General features: G+C 51.8%; 5 protein-coding genes across 5 annotated transcripts; 4 read left to right on the top strand and 1 right to left on the bottom strand.

The window, feature by feature from the left end:
• Nucleotides 1-5,293: 5,293 nt before the first annotated feature.
• Nucleotides 5,294-6,629, top strand: gprC (the record flags this gene model as incomplete). Its single annotated transcript, XM_056932411.1, has 2 exons — nucleotides 5,294-6,170; nucleotides 6,244-6,629. The coding sequence occupies 2 exons, from the start codon at nucleotides 5,294-5,296 to the stop codon at nucleotides 6,627-6,629; spliced, it is 1,263 nt and encodes a 420-aa protein (XP_056792370.1).
• Nucleotides 6,630-8,940: 2,311 nt separating this feature from the next.
• N7539_002807 (putative glycosyl hydrolase) lies at nucleotides 8,941-10,222 on the top strand (the record flags this gene model as incomplete). Its single annotated transcript, XM_056932410.1, has 3 exons — nucleotides 8,941-9,399; nucleotides 9,472-9,734; nucleotides 9,823-10,222. The coding sequence occupies 3 exons, from the start codon at nucleotides 8,941-8,943 to the stop codon at nucleotides 10,220-10,222; spliced, it is 1,122 nt and encodes a 373-aa protein (XP_056792369.1).
• A 480-nt stretch (nucleotides 10,223-10,702) lies between these two features.
• Nucleotides 10,703-11,452, top strand: N7539_002806 (glutathione S-transferase family protein; the record flags this gene model as incomplete). Its single annotated transcript, XM_056932409.1, has 2 exons — nucleotides 10,703-11,088; nucleotides 11,164-11,452. The coding sequence occupies 2 exons, from the start codon at nucleotides 10,703-10,705 to the stop codon at nucleotides 11,450-11,452; spliced, it is 675 nt and encodes a 224-aa protein (XP_056792368.1).
• Nucleotides 11,453-12,598: 1,146 nt separating this feature from the next.
• On the top strand, nucleotides 12,599-13,799 carry N7539_002805 (uncharacterized protein; the record flags this gene model as incomplete). Its single annotated transcript, XM_056932408.1, has 2 exons — nucleotides 12,599-12,930; nucleotides 12,992-13,799. The coding sequence occupies 2 exons, from the start codon at nucleotides 12,599-12,601 to the stop codon at nucleotides 13,797-13,799; spliced, it is 1,140 nt and encodes a 379-aa protein (XP_056792367.1).
• A 181-nt stretch (nucleotides 13,800-13,980) lies between these two features.
• N7539_002804 (serine hydrolase domain-containing protein) lies at nucleotides 13,981-15,138 on the bottom strand (the record flags this gene model as incomplete). The annotated part of the gene is made up of 1 exon (XM_056932407.1): nucleotides 13,981-15,138. One exon carries the CDS (start codon nucleotides 15,136-15,138, stop codon nucleotides 13,981-13,983), a length of 1,158 nt encoding a protein of 385 aa, XP_056792366.1.
• Nucleotides 15,139-16,198: the final 1,060 nt, after the last annotated feature.

Genomic DNA, 16,198 nt, shown 5'->3' with positions numbered 1-16,198 from the left:
TCTGCAATGACCACCTCTTTCTTGACTAGGGTCGGCCTTCCATCCACGGGGAATTTCACGGTCGTAAATCGGTCATTGTGATCTCCCATTGCGACAGAAGAGATGTCAGGACCAATTTTGAGAATGGCTTCCTACCTTTGATATCCCTTGGGGGCCTTGACAGGTCGTCAACTCATTGAGCCACGGGGAGAACCTCGGTATGATATCCAATGATCCGAGGCTCACTTGCCTTATGGGATCGCCCTCAGGGTTCCCATTGTCACACCAATTCGCACTAGAGGCTCCAGCTGGAACCGTTGCTTTGGGACATGTGTAGATATCTAAGGGCTGACCTGAATTTGAGACTGACCGGACGAAGGAGAGGGATCTTTGTTGAGAAAACCGTGGTGGGGCACGTCTATTGCCGAAAACGCAAGTTCGATTCGGCAGACCATTTCTGGCTTGTTTTTTTCCCCCCAAGGTTGGACAATGGAAGCTTATTCGCAAGGACTTGGGTTTGATGCATCCATGTGAACATCAATTCAACATCGCTAGATTGAGGGTGTGGCTTCAGCGTCTCCGATATTCTATTGGTTCGAGTGCAGATCGATAATTGAGTTTGATATAGTCTTTTGCATAGTTCTAGTTGTTTTTCAGTATCCCACAGCAGCGAGTCAGTCGTCGACCATTGCGGCCTGCCTCGGTCCATCTCAGCCTGGTGTATGCAGATCATTTCATTGAACTCTCATGGAAACGGCCCGGTTATTGACAGCGGAAGACACTACTGAAGGCGTCGAGAACTTGATGGCCAGCTGCAGCTCAAGTTGGATGGATGTCGAACCTCAGGTATCGCCACCCCCTGAGGTAAACCCTGAGCTCAAGAAGTATTGCCACCGATTTCTGTATCACCAAGTCTACTCAGTCGATGATGTCAAGATGCAGCCTGATCAGCCTGCCCTGTCCCTGAGGACCACCAATGCCGGCGATTCTATACCGAGGCACATGCGCTCGTCACCTGACCCAGATATGATGAACATTACTACCAAGTACAATGTAAGATTGTACAGTGCACGCTTCGATGGAGGATGATTTTTGCGACTCTGACGCGAGAATGTCATGGTCAACATGTGCTGTCAATTCCACCAATAATATGAGCACAGAACGCTGAATTCTAGTCGGAGATCGCTGATTTAACAACGCTTAGGTTTGCGACGGCGCCAAAGGGTGTTCATCCTTTCGTGGATCTCTTTTCCAGTTCGTCGCAGCCACCATTGCACTAACCGGTCCAAACATCCGCCGATCAGACCCGTCTCAGCAAACAATGGCCCTAGAGACGGCCCAGTCCTCCTGGATCACTGGAAGCAGAGGGTCTGTGCATGACTCACGATGGTCCGGTCGAGTATTTTCCCTCTTTTTTCAAAGGAAAACCCGGCGCTTTTGAGACAGTCTAGTGCCCATCTTGGCATCAACTCCGTGAGCTTGCCCCGGGCCGCCGGCAAGTGGTGTGCCCCGTGATCCGTGGCGGGTCTTTCTACGGGGAGACTTGTCGTGCCTCTTCTTCTTCACCGCCCAACTTGACCGTCATTATGGTGACCATTCTGCTTCAGATATGCGTGGGATGACGACCATCAATGCTCGTTCCAACGAGTGTGAGATGACCAGAGCCAGATTCAGAACACCTGGTCCAGCCCAGAGGCTCCGACCACCTTCCATGGGAAAAGCCTGAGGTGGATCGCAACCCGTGTGCCCCAGTCCCAGTCTCCGTCTCCGTCTCCACTGCTCCAGTCCCCAGTCCCCAGTCCCAAGTCCCAAGTCCCCCACTAACGCGCACTGGACCAGCGGACCAACAAGGCAAGATCCACGCCTCAAAGGCTGACGGCGCAAGTGACAGGAAGTCTTGTCTTTGAGTCTTGGGGCCCCCGATACCGTATGCCGTATGGCCCTGGAGCTTTCCGTTGTGGGCGTATGAGGTCCTCTTCTACACCCAAAGAGCTTGGCGACTTGAACAGGTACTGTAAAATCACATACTCCAGGTCTCAACCCCTATGACCCTGATGCAGCGGATTCACAGATGCGACTGTGCACGTGAGGCTGATGATGGGGACCTGGAAGCATATACTAGACTGTAGACAGTGGCACAGGAAGTATGTCTACTGTCCACTGTCTAGTACATTGAGCTCGTCGACCAAGGCCCGGCTATGAACCGAGGAAGGATGGCCAGGGCTAGCCTCAAGAACCTTATGCACCTTTTTAGTCATGATTCTGCCAACTGGCGATGTCTTCCCCATCTGTCCAGGATCTGTTCTATGGAACGAGATCTCTACCCCTGAATGGCTGACTACTTGAACCGACGCCCGCAGGGGGGACTCAGGGACGGCTGGTGAGACGGGATCTCGCCGTGATCCACACAGATGTTCAGAAGAATCAGAACAATGTGCCTCTTGAGGGGCGCCCGAGGAGCGGGCCCTGGTGCTCAGCTGCTTCTTCTTGTCTGAGAGGAGGACGGGAGCTCTCCGGCTGTTCAAGGGGGCTATTCCTTCGTCTAGCGCGAGTAGCAATGACTGTCACTCCCTAATCCACCGCCATCATGACTGTAGCGTTCCACTGTTCATCGGGGCTTGCTTGCGGGGATCAGTTGTCCTTGGAGGCTGTGGGAAGAGACAGACAGCCCCTAAAACGAGGTGGACCTCCACCGTAACCGACCCGTTTGATCACTCATTGGACCCAACGTCAAACAGCCCTATTGTGTTTCGGGCGTTATTGCGGATGATCAAAGGGCGACTCCGCCTTGGAACAGCCATGGACACAATTGCTATGATGCCCTTTGGATCTTTGGACTTTGGACTGACCCGTGGGTGCAATGTAGGGTACCCGTGCCCCGACCTGATGACTGCCGGGGGCACAATCATACCCAGCACGGACGGTCTCATGAAATTTGAGCGATCCATGGCAACGGTGGCTGCAGATTGCCGTGTGTAGATGAACATACTACATGCAAATTTCTGCCACGGGTTCGACTGATCTGCCACACTACCCAGTGCCGAGTATCGTTGGGTTTGACAGAGTGACAGTAGTACACTGTACAATTCCACCACACTATCCCCCCACTGTGATCAAAGGGTTGACCCACCACTGCCGTGGCTAAGGGGAATACTACTGAACACTGAATGGTGATACTGCGACCTATCGACCTATGGGATTGGACTTACATAGTGCATTCCTACATACATCCCTTCAGGCGTCGCAGCCCGGTAATGCGCGGGCGGGCAGACGAGGGCCCGGTCAACCTCCGCTCCATTGACTGGCCCCAAGTTGACACTGAATCACTCTGGTCAGCAAAGAAAAGACAGATCGGTCGTCGTGGGCCATGTGTGAGATCGATATATTCCAAACATGGTCATCGAACTAGACCATACAAAACCCCCATGACGGTGGAAAGCCTCCTCCAAGACGAGTCCACCGCCGTCTGGGGAGTTTCAACCACAGGAACAGGTAGAGAAAAGCGTTTTTGCCAAGGTTCTCGACGGGGGAATAGTGGATTTCTCGAGCGGTCATCATTTTGTACTGCCCATCCCGGAAGACAGCGGCAAGCGCACGTTTCGTCGAGTGTCTTTGCCTGGTGTTCCAGAAGGCTTGCCCCTGCTTGCTAGGAAGCTGGAAGCATGAAAAGGATCCGTGTGCAGTTTGTGCACTGGTGCAGACTGCAGACTCGATGACTGCTTCTGTGGCTTACACACACACACGCAAATGACTTGATTGTCGGCATATCCTCGGCACAAAGACACTTGGGAAGGATTAGGATTCGCCTGGTCGCACATACTACTACTCCTACTCTTGCCCCGTCTTGATGACAGGTGTGAAACACCCTTGACCATTTCCAGTTGACGAGTCATTGCCGCTACTGTATCATGCTCAGGTGCTCTCTGTTCCTCTTTATCTCCGTTTGCATTCCTGGAGGAGGCGAATTGAAACTTCGTAGAGAGCAATTCTCATCCCGCGCCCTCGCAGTGGCCGCTGATGACGATTGGCACCATGGCAAGGAAAGCCGACCCGACGAGGGTGCTGATCAAGTATGGGCCAGTGCAGAGAGACGTGGGAGGATGAATGATCACTTTGTGCTTCTCCTTCCAGTGATGCCCAGATCATCCATCCTGAAAGCAAGTGCTCGCAGAGATTCAACCCACTACGCATAACATCCCGATTGTACATCATCTCCACCAAGCTCACCCCTGGTCATCGAGCGGGGATGGAAGGGACTCTGATCTGGCGGATGTCCATCCATTAGTCATTCCTGATATCGACGGAGCAAGAGCCAAAATGAATAAAAGGAAATGAGAAAAAACAAAACAAAACAAAACACACACACACACACACACACACACACACACACACACATACGACAAAAGTGGCTAATGTTAGTGTGTTAATTGCAATTGGAGGTCCGACCTCAATGTCACGATTTCCGTCTTGACTCCCGACTCGGTCATCCCCGATCCCCGTGCACGAGGCTGTCTTTGGGTGCTGTCAAATCCAAATTCTGAAAATGCATATTCATATGCGGGAGAAAAGGGAACACTCCATTCAAAATGTCAAACCGATTAGACCAGTGGCGATCGCCCAAAGTAAAGTTTTCTCGACACTCCCACGCCGGTGGACCAGCGGGCGCCCCCCCTCCCCCCCCTCCACCGGACTTGCATGGAGAACATGAAAAGCATGATGGCCGAACCTGGTCCTGGCCAGGGCAAGACGATGATTGTCGGATCCATGATTTCCTGATCGGGGGGCCCCTGATTATGATCAGAATTTTAGAGTTCATCAACATCCTCTACCACACTACCTCGGACTGCTGCTTCTGGGCCTTGTCCCGACGTCTCGGATCGGGTGCCAGAAGACTTTAACAACTGCATGGCGCGCACAAAGTAAAGACGACTCTTGACTTTGCACTGCACCTGCCCTTTTGTCTCCCGCGTTCGGCTCGGTCTGCTTGCCTTTCCTTTTTGACTGTATGATCCTTGTCCGCCGGTTAAAAGTGTGCGGGGGGACTCAAGATCAGTCGGGTCATCGTACTTAATCAGGTGGCTGCAGCTGTATAGGCTATTTTAGGGTTGATCTTTTCTTTTCTTTTTTTTCCCCACGTTTTGCGGAGTGAAATTGACCAAGGCCGTTCCTGAACTCTCTTGGTTGTCAGAGAGTCTTTGACTACCGGGGCGAAACTCGTTCGCCGTCTCCGGACGCATCCTCGGTGGTGGTTGTGGTGGTTCGAAGGCATTGCCAACCCGCTCTTTGAGGCTCTCTGTCTTGACTCGCCTTCATCATGTCGGGAATGTTTCTGCGAAGTCTGCTCGCGCGAGCCATTCAGGATGATATATCGTCGAGATCGGGCGCTGCCTTGACGTTAGACATTGATCCATTGCCCATCGCTCAACACCGCGGCCTCATTGCCGTCTCCATCATGGCTTGTCTCTCACTCATTGCCACTCTGACGCTACTCGCATTCATTACCTTTCGACTGATCTTCTGGAGAAGAAACTACCAGAGATACATCGGTTACAATCAGTATGTCATTCTTATTTACAACCTCGTCCTGGCCGATTTCCAGCAATCGCTCGCTTTCTTGGTATGTCTGAAATGGATCGCCACCAACAAGATCGAAGCCGGAACCGTTGCATGTTTCCTGCAGGGACTTTGGCTTCAAATCGGAGATCCTGGAAGTGGCTTGTTCGTCTTGGCCATTGCGTTCCATACTTTCCTGTTGGTCGTCTGGGGCTACAAAATGTCCCACAAGATGTTTGTATGCTTTGTCATTGGAGTCTGGGTCTTCATCGGCATCATCTCCGTCATTCCTATCGCCCTTCACGGATATCGTGTCTTTATTCCTTCTGGCGCGTGGTGCTGGATCAGCGAAGAGTATGAGCCCGTTCGCCTGTGGACCCATTATATCTGGATTTTCCTGGCCGAATTCGGCACTGTTATGCTGTACGCGATCATGTACATGCAGCTTAGACGGCAAATTGCAGCGTCGGCCATTCTGGGCAACAGTCAACTCGAGAGTTTGAAGCGCCTACGTCGGGTGGTGGGCTACATGACTATCTACCCCATTGTCTACATCATTCTTTCTCTGCCTCTCGCGGCAGGCCGCATGTCCACGGCCAACGGCTATGCTCCATCCATTACGTTCTTCTGCTGCGCGGGTAAGATCGAGACTATTTTCTGATCGCTTCTCTCTATTTCACACAACCCCCACTGACACATGTTATCTCCTAGGCGCCATTATCACCAGCTCCGGGCTAGTCGATGTCATTCTTTACACTCTGACCCGTCGCAACCTTATCATTGACTCCGAACCCAGCCAAGACCGCTCCTACAACAAGTTCGCCAGCAGCCGCGGGCGATACGGAGAGAATCATCTCACCACTATTACTGCTGCTGATCCCAAGACCCGAACGGTTGTGGGGGGCACCAACCACGACCGAGACGGGTCCACAGATAATATTGTGCAACCCGGCATTGAGATGGACAACATCGGCAAGGTATACCAAGAAACTACCATCGAAATCACTACCGAGCCAGCTTATCCGCCGGAGGTTGAGAGTGAGCGTTCTAGCAAAGACGATTTTAAAGATAACCCGTCTCGCCGATGGAGGCGATGAGACTCTTTTCTTTTCCATTCTTTTTTCTTCTCTTCTTCGACTTTCTCCAATTGATTCCCCCCCCCCCCCCCCCCATTTTCTCCTTCTCATATGCAGGGGAAACATGTCCGTCTTGAGTCCACTGCACACTCATCAACGTTGCATTTCATGACTGCTTTTGCAAAAAAACAAAATCTAATGGCTCATGTCCATCGTTTCCCCCTCCAGTCATGGATCCAAATCGTGGTTTTTGCCTCTTTCCGCCCACTCATTCCTTGTACATATTGGCTCTCCAGCCCTTGTTATCCAGCAGCAGGTGGCAGTCATGCATAATATCTGCCTGAAGTTGGACAAACCGTGAGACCCGAGGATCCCCTCCTGTATACTACAGATCTCTACCCCCACAGTTTATGCAAGATACCCGAAATTCACCTGATTTATCAGATGACCGATCATGAGTTATAAACCACTGAAGCCTGGATCTGGCAACCACAGGCTCTTTATCTGTCTATTCGTCAAAGAAACCATGTATTTTCGCGCCTTTGCTGTACACCAGCCTCATCACCACGCCTTTTAAGCTTTTTGACGTGTATGCACGTTGCGGTGGAGGATGTGATAAAAGGAATATAAGGTGAGTATGACGATGCAGTGATGACCGTTAGTAGAGTAGTAATCGAACCTTTACCGTGGTCAGGTATCAGCTGAAGCTGACTCAGCATTCGAGAGAAGCGACTAGTTAACCCTATGGAATAGTCAGACTCAGAAGCGTCCTCTACCTGAGAAGGTATAGCAGGCGTGGATAGGATGGATCGTCCAGAGAATGCTTTACTTATCGATTCACTCGACACCAGAATGAGTGATGGGTCGGACAATGTTGCGATGTTCTCCGGATGCGGATGCATGATCTAGCGATGAGGTCCGCGATATTCTCGAGATTCTCTAGTGAGGTGGATGGTTGTGCACAATTGGCAAATGGACCACTTGGTGATCAGTCCGAATGAAGACGAAGGACTTGCTCGGTCCGATTAGTTCGGTATCTGACACGTGAAATGTTGACATATCACAATTGAAATGACTCGGTAGGGAGCTCCTACTGATTTTTGAGACGATAGAGTAAAATTCATGCTTGGCGGGTGGTGCACATCTAAGGTTGTATACGATCTGAGTTTCCTCACATGCTGGCCTACGGACAGAGATTTGGTACATATGTCATCTTTGGGGGCGACTCATTGATGTTGATTTTACCCCGTCTGCGTCTAGTGGATGTTCCATTCTTACTTTCCGCGCACACAACACGGGCTTTGATATTGAAAGAACGTTGAAAAATGGCCCAGCGAGATTGAAAACTGGATGTCTGACTGCAATGGAATTCTTGCTGTCTTGTGTAATTCTCATCTTACATGCTGGTCAGAGTTCCTCCCAAGGGCACGTTTTGCATAACGACCCGAAGCCCTTGAATGGCCTGTACACACAGGCGGAATGATTCCCAACAACGATGGGCTATAAAAGTGCAACTGGGCCCGTGTTATCCGGACCTCCAGGAAACCTCGATGTGACACCACACTCGGCAGATCATCCGGGCCATCCATGACGATCAAGACACGGACGCCAATGTTTCCCCAAGGGCCGAGGGGTGAATAGATCCACATTCTGCAGGGGGGCGCGCTTTTTTCCAGGATGGAGCCGAGCACGAGGTTGTCGCTCATCCCTTCCTATGGCAGGAAATAATGCATTCATCGGACGGAACGAGTCATAATAACAACTTCTCCACGCGATGATTCTATACCCACCGCCCCTCTTTCAACCTGAGAACATGCCCAAATTGCTCCCTCTAGGGCTGAACATCGGAGCCCGTGATTTGGCCTTCCCTTGGCTCCTCGCATGCATGAAAGCTTCGGGGGTAAATACCGCAATGGCCCTTTTTGTTGAGCTCACAACCTTATCGTGCCTCCTGGCTCGGGCGCGTCGTGCATAGCTGCTGATTCCATCTTGATTTTGCGGGGTCTAGTTGTGGAGAGTTTCCCAGTCGCACCGAGGCATTGTTTTTCCTGCGCGAGAATGTAAAGGTGGATAGACCGCTGTTCAGTTTGACGGGGGTGGTGTTCAAAACACGCTTTGCTACGTTTCACCGTCGCACTGCCTTGCTGCTGTCAGATCCGCAGTGAGCATATATCAGGGAGCGTTCTGCTGCTTATTGAATGAGGAGGAGAAGAAGAATAATTGAACACTCGAACGTAACAGCTCGAACGTAACAGCTTGAACGGATTTGGTTTTGGTGTACGTTTGTGTCTGTGTGTGTATGAGAGAGAGAGTGAGAGAGCGAGTCACAAGCATGTACTCATTGCCTTGGATCAGACTGGGAATCGTCTTTCTTGGGTGTCTTCACTTTAAAAGTGCGATTGCCAGCGACGAGCTGGCACGGGCGCAAATAGCGCTCAACACCTTACAGACCTGGTATAATACAACCAGCGGTCTTTGGGACACATGCGGATGGTGGAATGGCGCCAATTGCATGACTGTGATTGCAGATATGGCTCAAGTCGACTCCTCAGTGGGAGATCTCGCAACCGGTGTGTTTCAAAATACTCTCGCCCAGGCCCCAGTCTATAATCCCAATCCCGGCCCCGAGAACAGAACCCAAGCTCGAGTCACAGATGGTGTGAATGCGGTCAATTGGCTGGACTCGGCGTACGATGATGACGGCTGGTGGGCACTGGCTTGGGTTGCAGCATACGACGTTACCAAGGACTCGACATATCTGACTCTGGCCCAGGGAATTTTCGCAAATCTGGTACGTGAAGAGGGCTATCCGGTTGACTTGAGGCTTCTTCGGACAGATTCGCTGACTCCGGATGCCTTACAGGCCAAGGTCTGGGGCACCCGTTGCGGAAACGGTGGCATATACTGGAGCACGACCAGTTCATATGTGAATGCAATCACTAACGAGCTGTTCCTCTCGGTGGCTGCGCACCTTGCGAATCGAGCGTCATCAGATGTCGAGAAAGAGAATTATGTGCAATGGGCGCAGAAACAGTGGACCTGGTTCTCGACCCAGGACTTTTTTGGCCCTGATTACACGATCAACGATGGTCTTCTGGGAAATTGTCAGAATAATAAGCAGACTGTGTAAGTCACCCAGCATGCTCACAGTGCGTCATTCGTTATTGTTGGTCCATGGAAGAAAAGTCTCCTCAATTCTGACAACAAGACACAGCTGGTCCTACAACCAAGGCGTCATATTGGGTGGCTTGGTTGAACTGAATAGAGCGGCACCAAACCAGACATATCTGGACTGGGCAAACAGAATTGCCCAAGCGGCAATAAACAAGCTCGCAGATGCAAATTCGGTGATTCACGACGTCTGCGAGCCCAACTGTGCCCCCGACGGGACTCAGTTCAAGGGCATTTTCATCCGCAACCTAAAGTCCCTGCAGATGGCGTCTCCAAACGCGGTGTATCAACGAGTCATTACTTCTTGCGCGGACAGTATCTGGACCAATGATCGCAATCCGGACAATGAACTGGGTGTCAACTGGGCAGGGCCAGTTGCCTCTGTGGATGCTTCGACACACAGTTCCGCGTTGGACGCGCTTGTTGCTGCGATTGGGGTGTAGTTTCTGAGATGGGAAAGGGAGCTGCTTGTCTGATGGTGTCGCCGAGAGGAATGCTTCAGAATCAAGCAACGTGATCGGTACTTCGCTTGCCCGTTGACCTTGGGAGCTACCAAGATAGCCAGGTTCGATCCGAGCCACCACCTGCATTAAGCTCCTTGAAGCTTTATGAAGCGCTTTGTCCGTTTAGTCCAGCATAGTCAAACCCCACATGAACCATGAATGACCTAGTGGATTGTCCCCGCAGATTCCGAAAGACCCGTAAGGTTCCAGCAAATGTGCAACTTAATGCAACAGCTCGATTTGCCACTACAATACCCGACAGTGACATCACTCAAAGATCCAACCCCCTCACACCTTCGACATTCCAATCTGCCCATTCTATTCTTCTCGACACTCAAGCACACAGTTTCACAGCCAGTGACTTATTCAAAACCCTGACACTGTCACCAATCTCCCGTCATAGTTGATCCGACCTGCAAAATGGGTGGTCATATTAAACCTCTGATCTTGCACGCCCACGCCACGGGACCCAACCCCGTCAAAATTGCCATGGCGCTCGAAGCCCTCAACATACCCTTCACCGTGAAGAACTGGGACTTTGGCGACGATCCCAAAAAGGGTGTCAAGGGGGAGGCTTTCCTCAAGATCAATGAGAATGGGCGAGTGCCTGCTCTGGAGGACCCCAACACGGGCGTGGTCTCATGGGAATCCGGAGCATGCATGAACTATGTGCGTCGGGTCTATGACAACGGAAACAAGATTGGTCCCTCTGGAGGAACGGCTCAGGACTTGGTGGATTTCGAAAAGTGGGAATATCTCCTGCTCACGACATTGGGACCGATGATGGGACAGGTCAATTGGTTCAGGTAGGTCACTGTCTTCCCGACTTGCAGGGGGAATACTGTGTGATGGAAGGAATGCTGATCGTCCAACTTCCCTAGACACTATCACAAGCAAGAGAACAAAGATGCACTGGAACGATACGTTGCTCAAGCTTACCGATGCTACGATGTTCTCGAAGGACAGTTGCAAAAGTCGGATGGAATGAGTATTTTGCCTGGCCGAATCACTGCCGTGGATTATCACTATGAGCCATGGCTGCGACAGCATGAATTTGCTGGGCTGTCCTTGGAAAAGTATCCCATGATTCACAAGTGGTTGAGCTTGATGCGTACCCGTGAGGAGGTGCAGGAAGCTTATATCAAGATTCAGAATGCTTCAAAAGCATAGGTTACCTGTAGATGGGGGAGAAGTCAGTGATCTATACTATTCTGTTCAAAAAACTATGAATACGTCAAGTAACAGCATCCTCTGAACAGGTGCAGGTTCTTCACAAACGTTGAAGGAAGTTACAGTATCAGCCTAATACGGCGCTTACTAGTCGGTACAGAGTCTACCTAATCTTCGACGATCAAGTTACTCTGCTTCATGAAATTACTAAAGAATACTGCAATTTTGTCATTAAGTGAAACACCCTTTGAACAATGAACACAAGGCCTGTAACTAGATGTTGCATAAGTTGGGGCTGAGTCTACCAGAACCGAGTGAAATTGAAGCCAGATCTGGTCATTTCGATTCCGTCGGCTACCTCAAGAGGGGTCATTATACACATTACAGTGATTACACAGTAACTGAAGTATCACTGACACCAAGTGATGGTTCTACTCGTACACTCGCTAGTCGGCAATAATTCCACGCCATTTCTCACGTGATAGAACACGTGCTGTGTGATCTACATCGTCTGGACAGTGTAGCGCTATCGTCCTTTCAGACCTGGCTGGGCATTGCTCCGTGGCTGATTTCCATAAGAACTATGCATGAAATTAGTGACTTATGCTATCATAAATCTGCTGCTCAGACTACGACAGGATCGCAGGATCACCGGTGCTGACCCTTCTGCGGTGTAGGGTGAGACCATCTCAGTGGAGACTTCTCGCCGAAAGCTCGTTCAGATTTCAGAACATTCCCAGGGGGTCCACGGAGATCCACAATGAACCTTACATCGCTTCCACCGAACTCCGACCAGCGGCTGGTGATGCGTGCAAGTCAGGGAACAACCATGGTTCAGGCAGAGAACTGGAGAGCTCTGCATGATCCAGCAGAGCTGTGTGACTAACTGCAGTAGCCCGCATTGCGGAAAAGGCTCGAGGCTGCAGCAAACGGCCTTGGCTCTTTCTCATGTGTCGGAACCAGACATGAGCCCGTCACCGAACAAGATTTCATTGGAAAATGCCAGGCCTCAGTTCATAGTGATGTCTATAAAGAGATCCATCTCCAGCCTTGCGCCGCAACTCGTGCTGAGAAAACGTTCCCTTGCTTTGCTCTACTGCTCGTCTGGCCGTTTGCCATAGTACATCGGACCCAAACTGAGCGATCATGCGATACGTGCTTTTCTCACTCAGTGCATTTGCGCTGTATGCGATCTTCTACTTTGCCCATATCAATGGCTTGGATGAGCTCGCAGGCGAGGCTGTCGCATCTGGGAAGCTTCCGGGCGTGAATGCACCGATTCGTACTCACTTCACTGGGGTCAAGTCTGTCGACCATGTGTTGACGGTGCTGACGGCGTTCTTCTACCCATTCCTCGATGGGCAAAGCCCCGCGCTTTTGCTTCACGGCGTCGGTTTCTCGGGCGCATTTGGGGCGGCCTGGACACTCGTGGTCTTGGAATCATGGCGGAGAGGTAATGCAGGAACAGTAGCTGCGTAGTGGGTCACTCTCAATACGACAAGCAAATGTGCTGTTGACAGTACTAATGATCTCGAATAGTCCTGCCATCTTCGGTCTGGTCGCACAGCTGATGACCTTCGCCTTCGCCACCCCTCTTCTCCTCGGCCTGCACTTGGGTTGTTCGGTCACGGCACGTCGTCCCACTGCCGATAATATCCAGGTTCCCCGGGTTGTCTTGGCCGTGCTGCCTTTTGTCTTCTTGATCGGATACATGGTGCCCACACAGACCATGGTTCTTCCGGCCCCATCCACCATATCCATCGACATGAAACAGCTCGCAATTGCCTTCTGGCAGCCATGGCCCGCCTATGTCTCGATTTTGACCACGGCGGCCTATTATGCGCTTTCGCCTTTCTTCCACAAGAGCCACCGCGCATCCATGTCCAGCTTACGTTGGGTCTACGCATCGGCCTTTGCGAATGCAACTGTTGCCCATCTGATCACCCTGGTCGTATCTGTCGCATCGCTTGTTGCACCGGCAATCTTCAACCCGCAACATGTCAACCAGTTTCACCCGTCGAAAGTCTTCGTCATTGCTTTTCCGTGGTCGGGGGTCAAAGTCCAGACGGTCGCCGAGGGCGTGCATTACTTCCTGCGATGGGACTACCTGATTGGCTCTGTGGGCGTCTTACTCTGGGCCTGCAAGCTCTATACTGTTGCGCACAAGCAGATTCTGAGCACTGTTTCCGTGACAGGTCTCCTGGTGAAGGTGGCGCTCTTGACTGTGGTGTCAGGCCCTGTCGGGGCTGCTGTGGAATTGATGTGGGAGCGAGACGAGCTGGTCTTCAAAGAGACTAGCAGCGCGGGTACTGGTTTGCGTAATGTGGCAACCAAGAAGTATATTTAGAGACTGGATGTACACACATACGGAGCCAGACAGTAGGTTGCTGATAATTGGCGGCAGGAAATCCCAGCGTGCAAATTTCCATAGATCTTGAATGCTCGATATTTGGAACTCTACCCAGTCAACCCTGGGACATCGAAGACGAGCTCTGCCCTTGAAGCCTGATACATTCTCATCCGGTCTCCTACAACTTGGCTTGATTCACAGCTTCGTAAATTGCCTTGATGTATCGATGGGTCGTCTCCTCCGATCCCACCACAGTTGGATACATCTTATTCATCGCGTACCCAATGGTCATCCGACGGTCGAGATCCATCAAAATCAATGAACCACCCCAGCCTCCCCAGAAGCAAATGTTTCCTTCTGGGATGACAGGTAAGCTCTGGGGAACTGGCAGGCCAACCCCGAGACCAAAGCGCAGATAAGTCATCAAAACAGCATCGGTACCAGCAGCCTGCTCCTGTAGCATACTTGAAATCGCCCCAGGGGACAAGATCTGTTTCCCATCCACGGTACCTTTGCACGACACCATTGCTCCGATGCGGGCCAAAGCGCGACCATTGGTGAATCCACCAATGGCCCCAAGTTCCTGTTTCCTAAATTCGGGAGTATTGGGTGAGTTGGCAAAGGCCGCACCCATGGGTGTGCCTGCGAACGCCCTGGCAGCGATACTGGCGGGATCAATTTGGGGCATCCGGCTTTCAGTGGGAGGGATCAAGTCCGCAGCCCGAGGCCAATCAGCTTCGGGCAACCCGAGATGATAGTCTGCACCCAAGGGACCGGCGATCTCGTCGGCGATGAACTGCGTGAGCGACTTGCCGCTCACTCGTCTCACAATCTCACCCAACAGGTGACCCTGCGAGACGAGGTGATAGCCACTGAACTCTCCCGGAGTCCACATCGGGGCCAATTCGGCCAGCTTCTTGGTGGCTCCCTCGACATCCAGGATCTCCTCGAGCGTGATTCCGGGAGCCCATGCGGGAACACCGGCCGTGTGGCTGAGGATATGAGACACTTTGACATTCTCCTTGCCATTCGCAGCGAACTCGGGCCAATAAGTAGACACTTTCTCATTGACATCAAGAAGCCCTCGATCCGCGAGTATATTGACGGCCAGACACGTAACGACCTTTGAAGAGGACCACACACCGGTTACGGTGTCTCGTTCCCACGGTCGTGTGCGGGCCTCGTTTGCGAAGCCGCCCCATAGATCAAGTACATTCTTCCCGTCAATGTTGATGCACAGTGATGCACCGATCTCTGCCCCGCTCTCGAGTCGTTCACGAAACAACGCACGCACCGCGTTGAATGCGGAGTCGCAATGTCCATGAAGTTCAGTCATCATGCCTGTGGCTCGGAGGATGCAAGTTGCAGTGGGTGGAAGGAAGTGGCCGTGGGTGAACAGTAGCTCAGGAACCGAAGAATCGATGGGATGGCTTTCACTGTCGTTGCAGCAGACTGGTCCACCACAGATTATAACATATGGCCTCTGGATGGGCCGGCGTGCCCACGCCAAATTTGCTTATTAAGATTATCTTGTTCCCCTCAACAAGACTGACAAATGATCGGCGGACTGCCCAGCGGGGGCAAGACATCCCCGCTGACCAGCCGAGGCAGGAACAACAGAATTGTATGTCAAGATTGTCTTCACCATTGCGAATGATCAGGTATTGCGACAGCTCCCGTCAGCCTCATTCAGTGCACTCCGCCCGCAAACGAAATGCAATTCAGCGGACATACGCAATCATGGTTGCTGTCGGAAGGTTGCTTCAGCTTCAAACCGGTACAGTACTGCTCCTTGCCAAGGCAGTCCATGTTTGTGGGGTGAGGAGATAGTGCTCACGGTCGAACCTCATGCTTCGAGCCTAGCTTTTCGGAGTTGAATTTGGTGGGGGTTTCATCCGAGGCGGTTCATTCCAGTCTAGTCTAGTCCTGTCGGGATCTCAGCTTCTGAATGAGGAAGCCCGCCGAAGTGCTCACCTACTCGACTCCGGACTGAGCCCCTTGCAGTCACGTGATCCATTGTCAGGTGACTCCGGTCAAGGCGTCGCTGCTACGGCCACCGCCTCGGCCTGTTGTGCGGGTCAAGAATGACCCTCAGGTGCACCGGCCATCGGGCCGAGTCTATTCGAAGCTATTGGCCGTTTCCAGTCGGCACTCATGATTTCTGAATGAGGACTTCACTGCTTGCATCTCAGTCTGTACAGGCACAGATCAACGTCATCTTGACAATCTTGACATGACGGTCCATATGCAGCCGAGGAACTTGACGAGTCTCCGATCTTCGTCGAGACGCTCAGCAAGCCATGGAAGAGCTCCAGTACTAGGTGGCAAGGTGCTGTGGTGGGTATATGACAAACATCACGTGAGAGATGAGATCCTTATCTAGTGTTTCCCGCGGG

This window comes from Penicillium diatomitis (genome assembly GCF_028827545.1).
Source record: "Penicillium diatomitis strain IBT 30728 chromosome Unknown utg000003l_segment0_segment0, whole genome shotgun sequence".
NCBI classification, from domain to species: Eukaryota; Fungi; Ascomycota; class Eurotiomycetes; order Eurotiales; family Aspergillaceae; genus Penicillium; species Penicillium diatomitis.
Note: the sequence above shows the minus strand (reverse complement) of the source record. Positions and strands in the feature narration are given on the sequence as shown.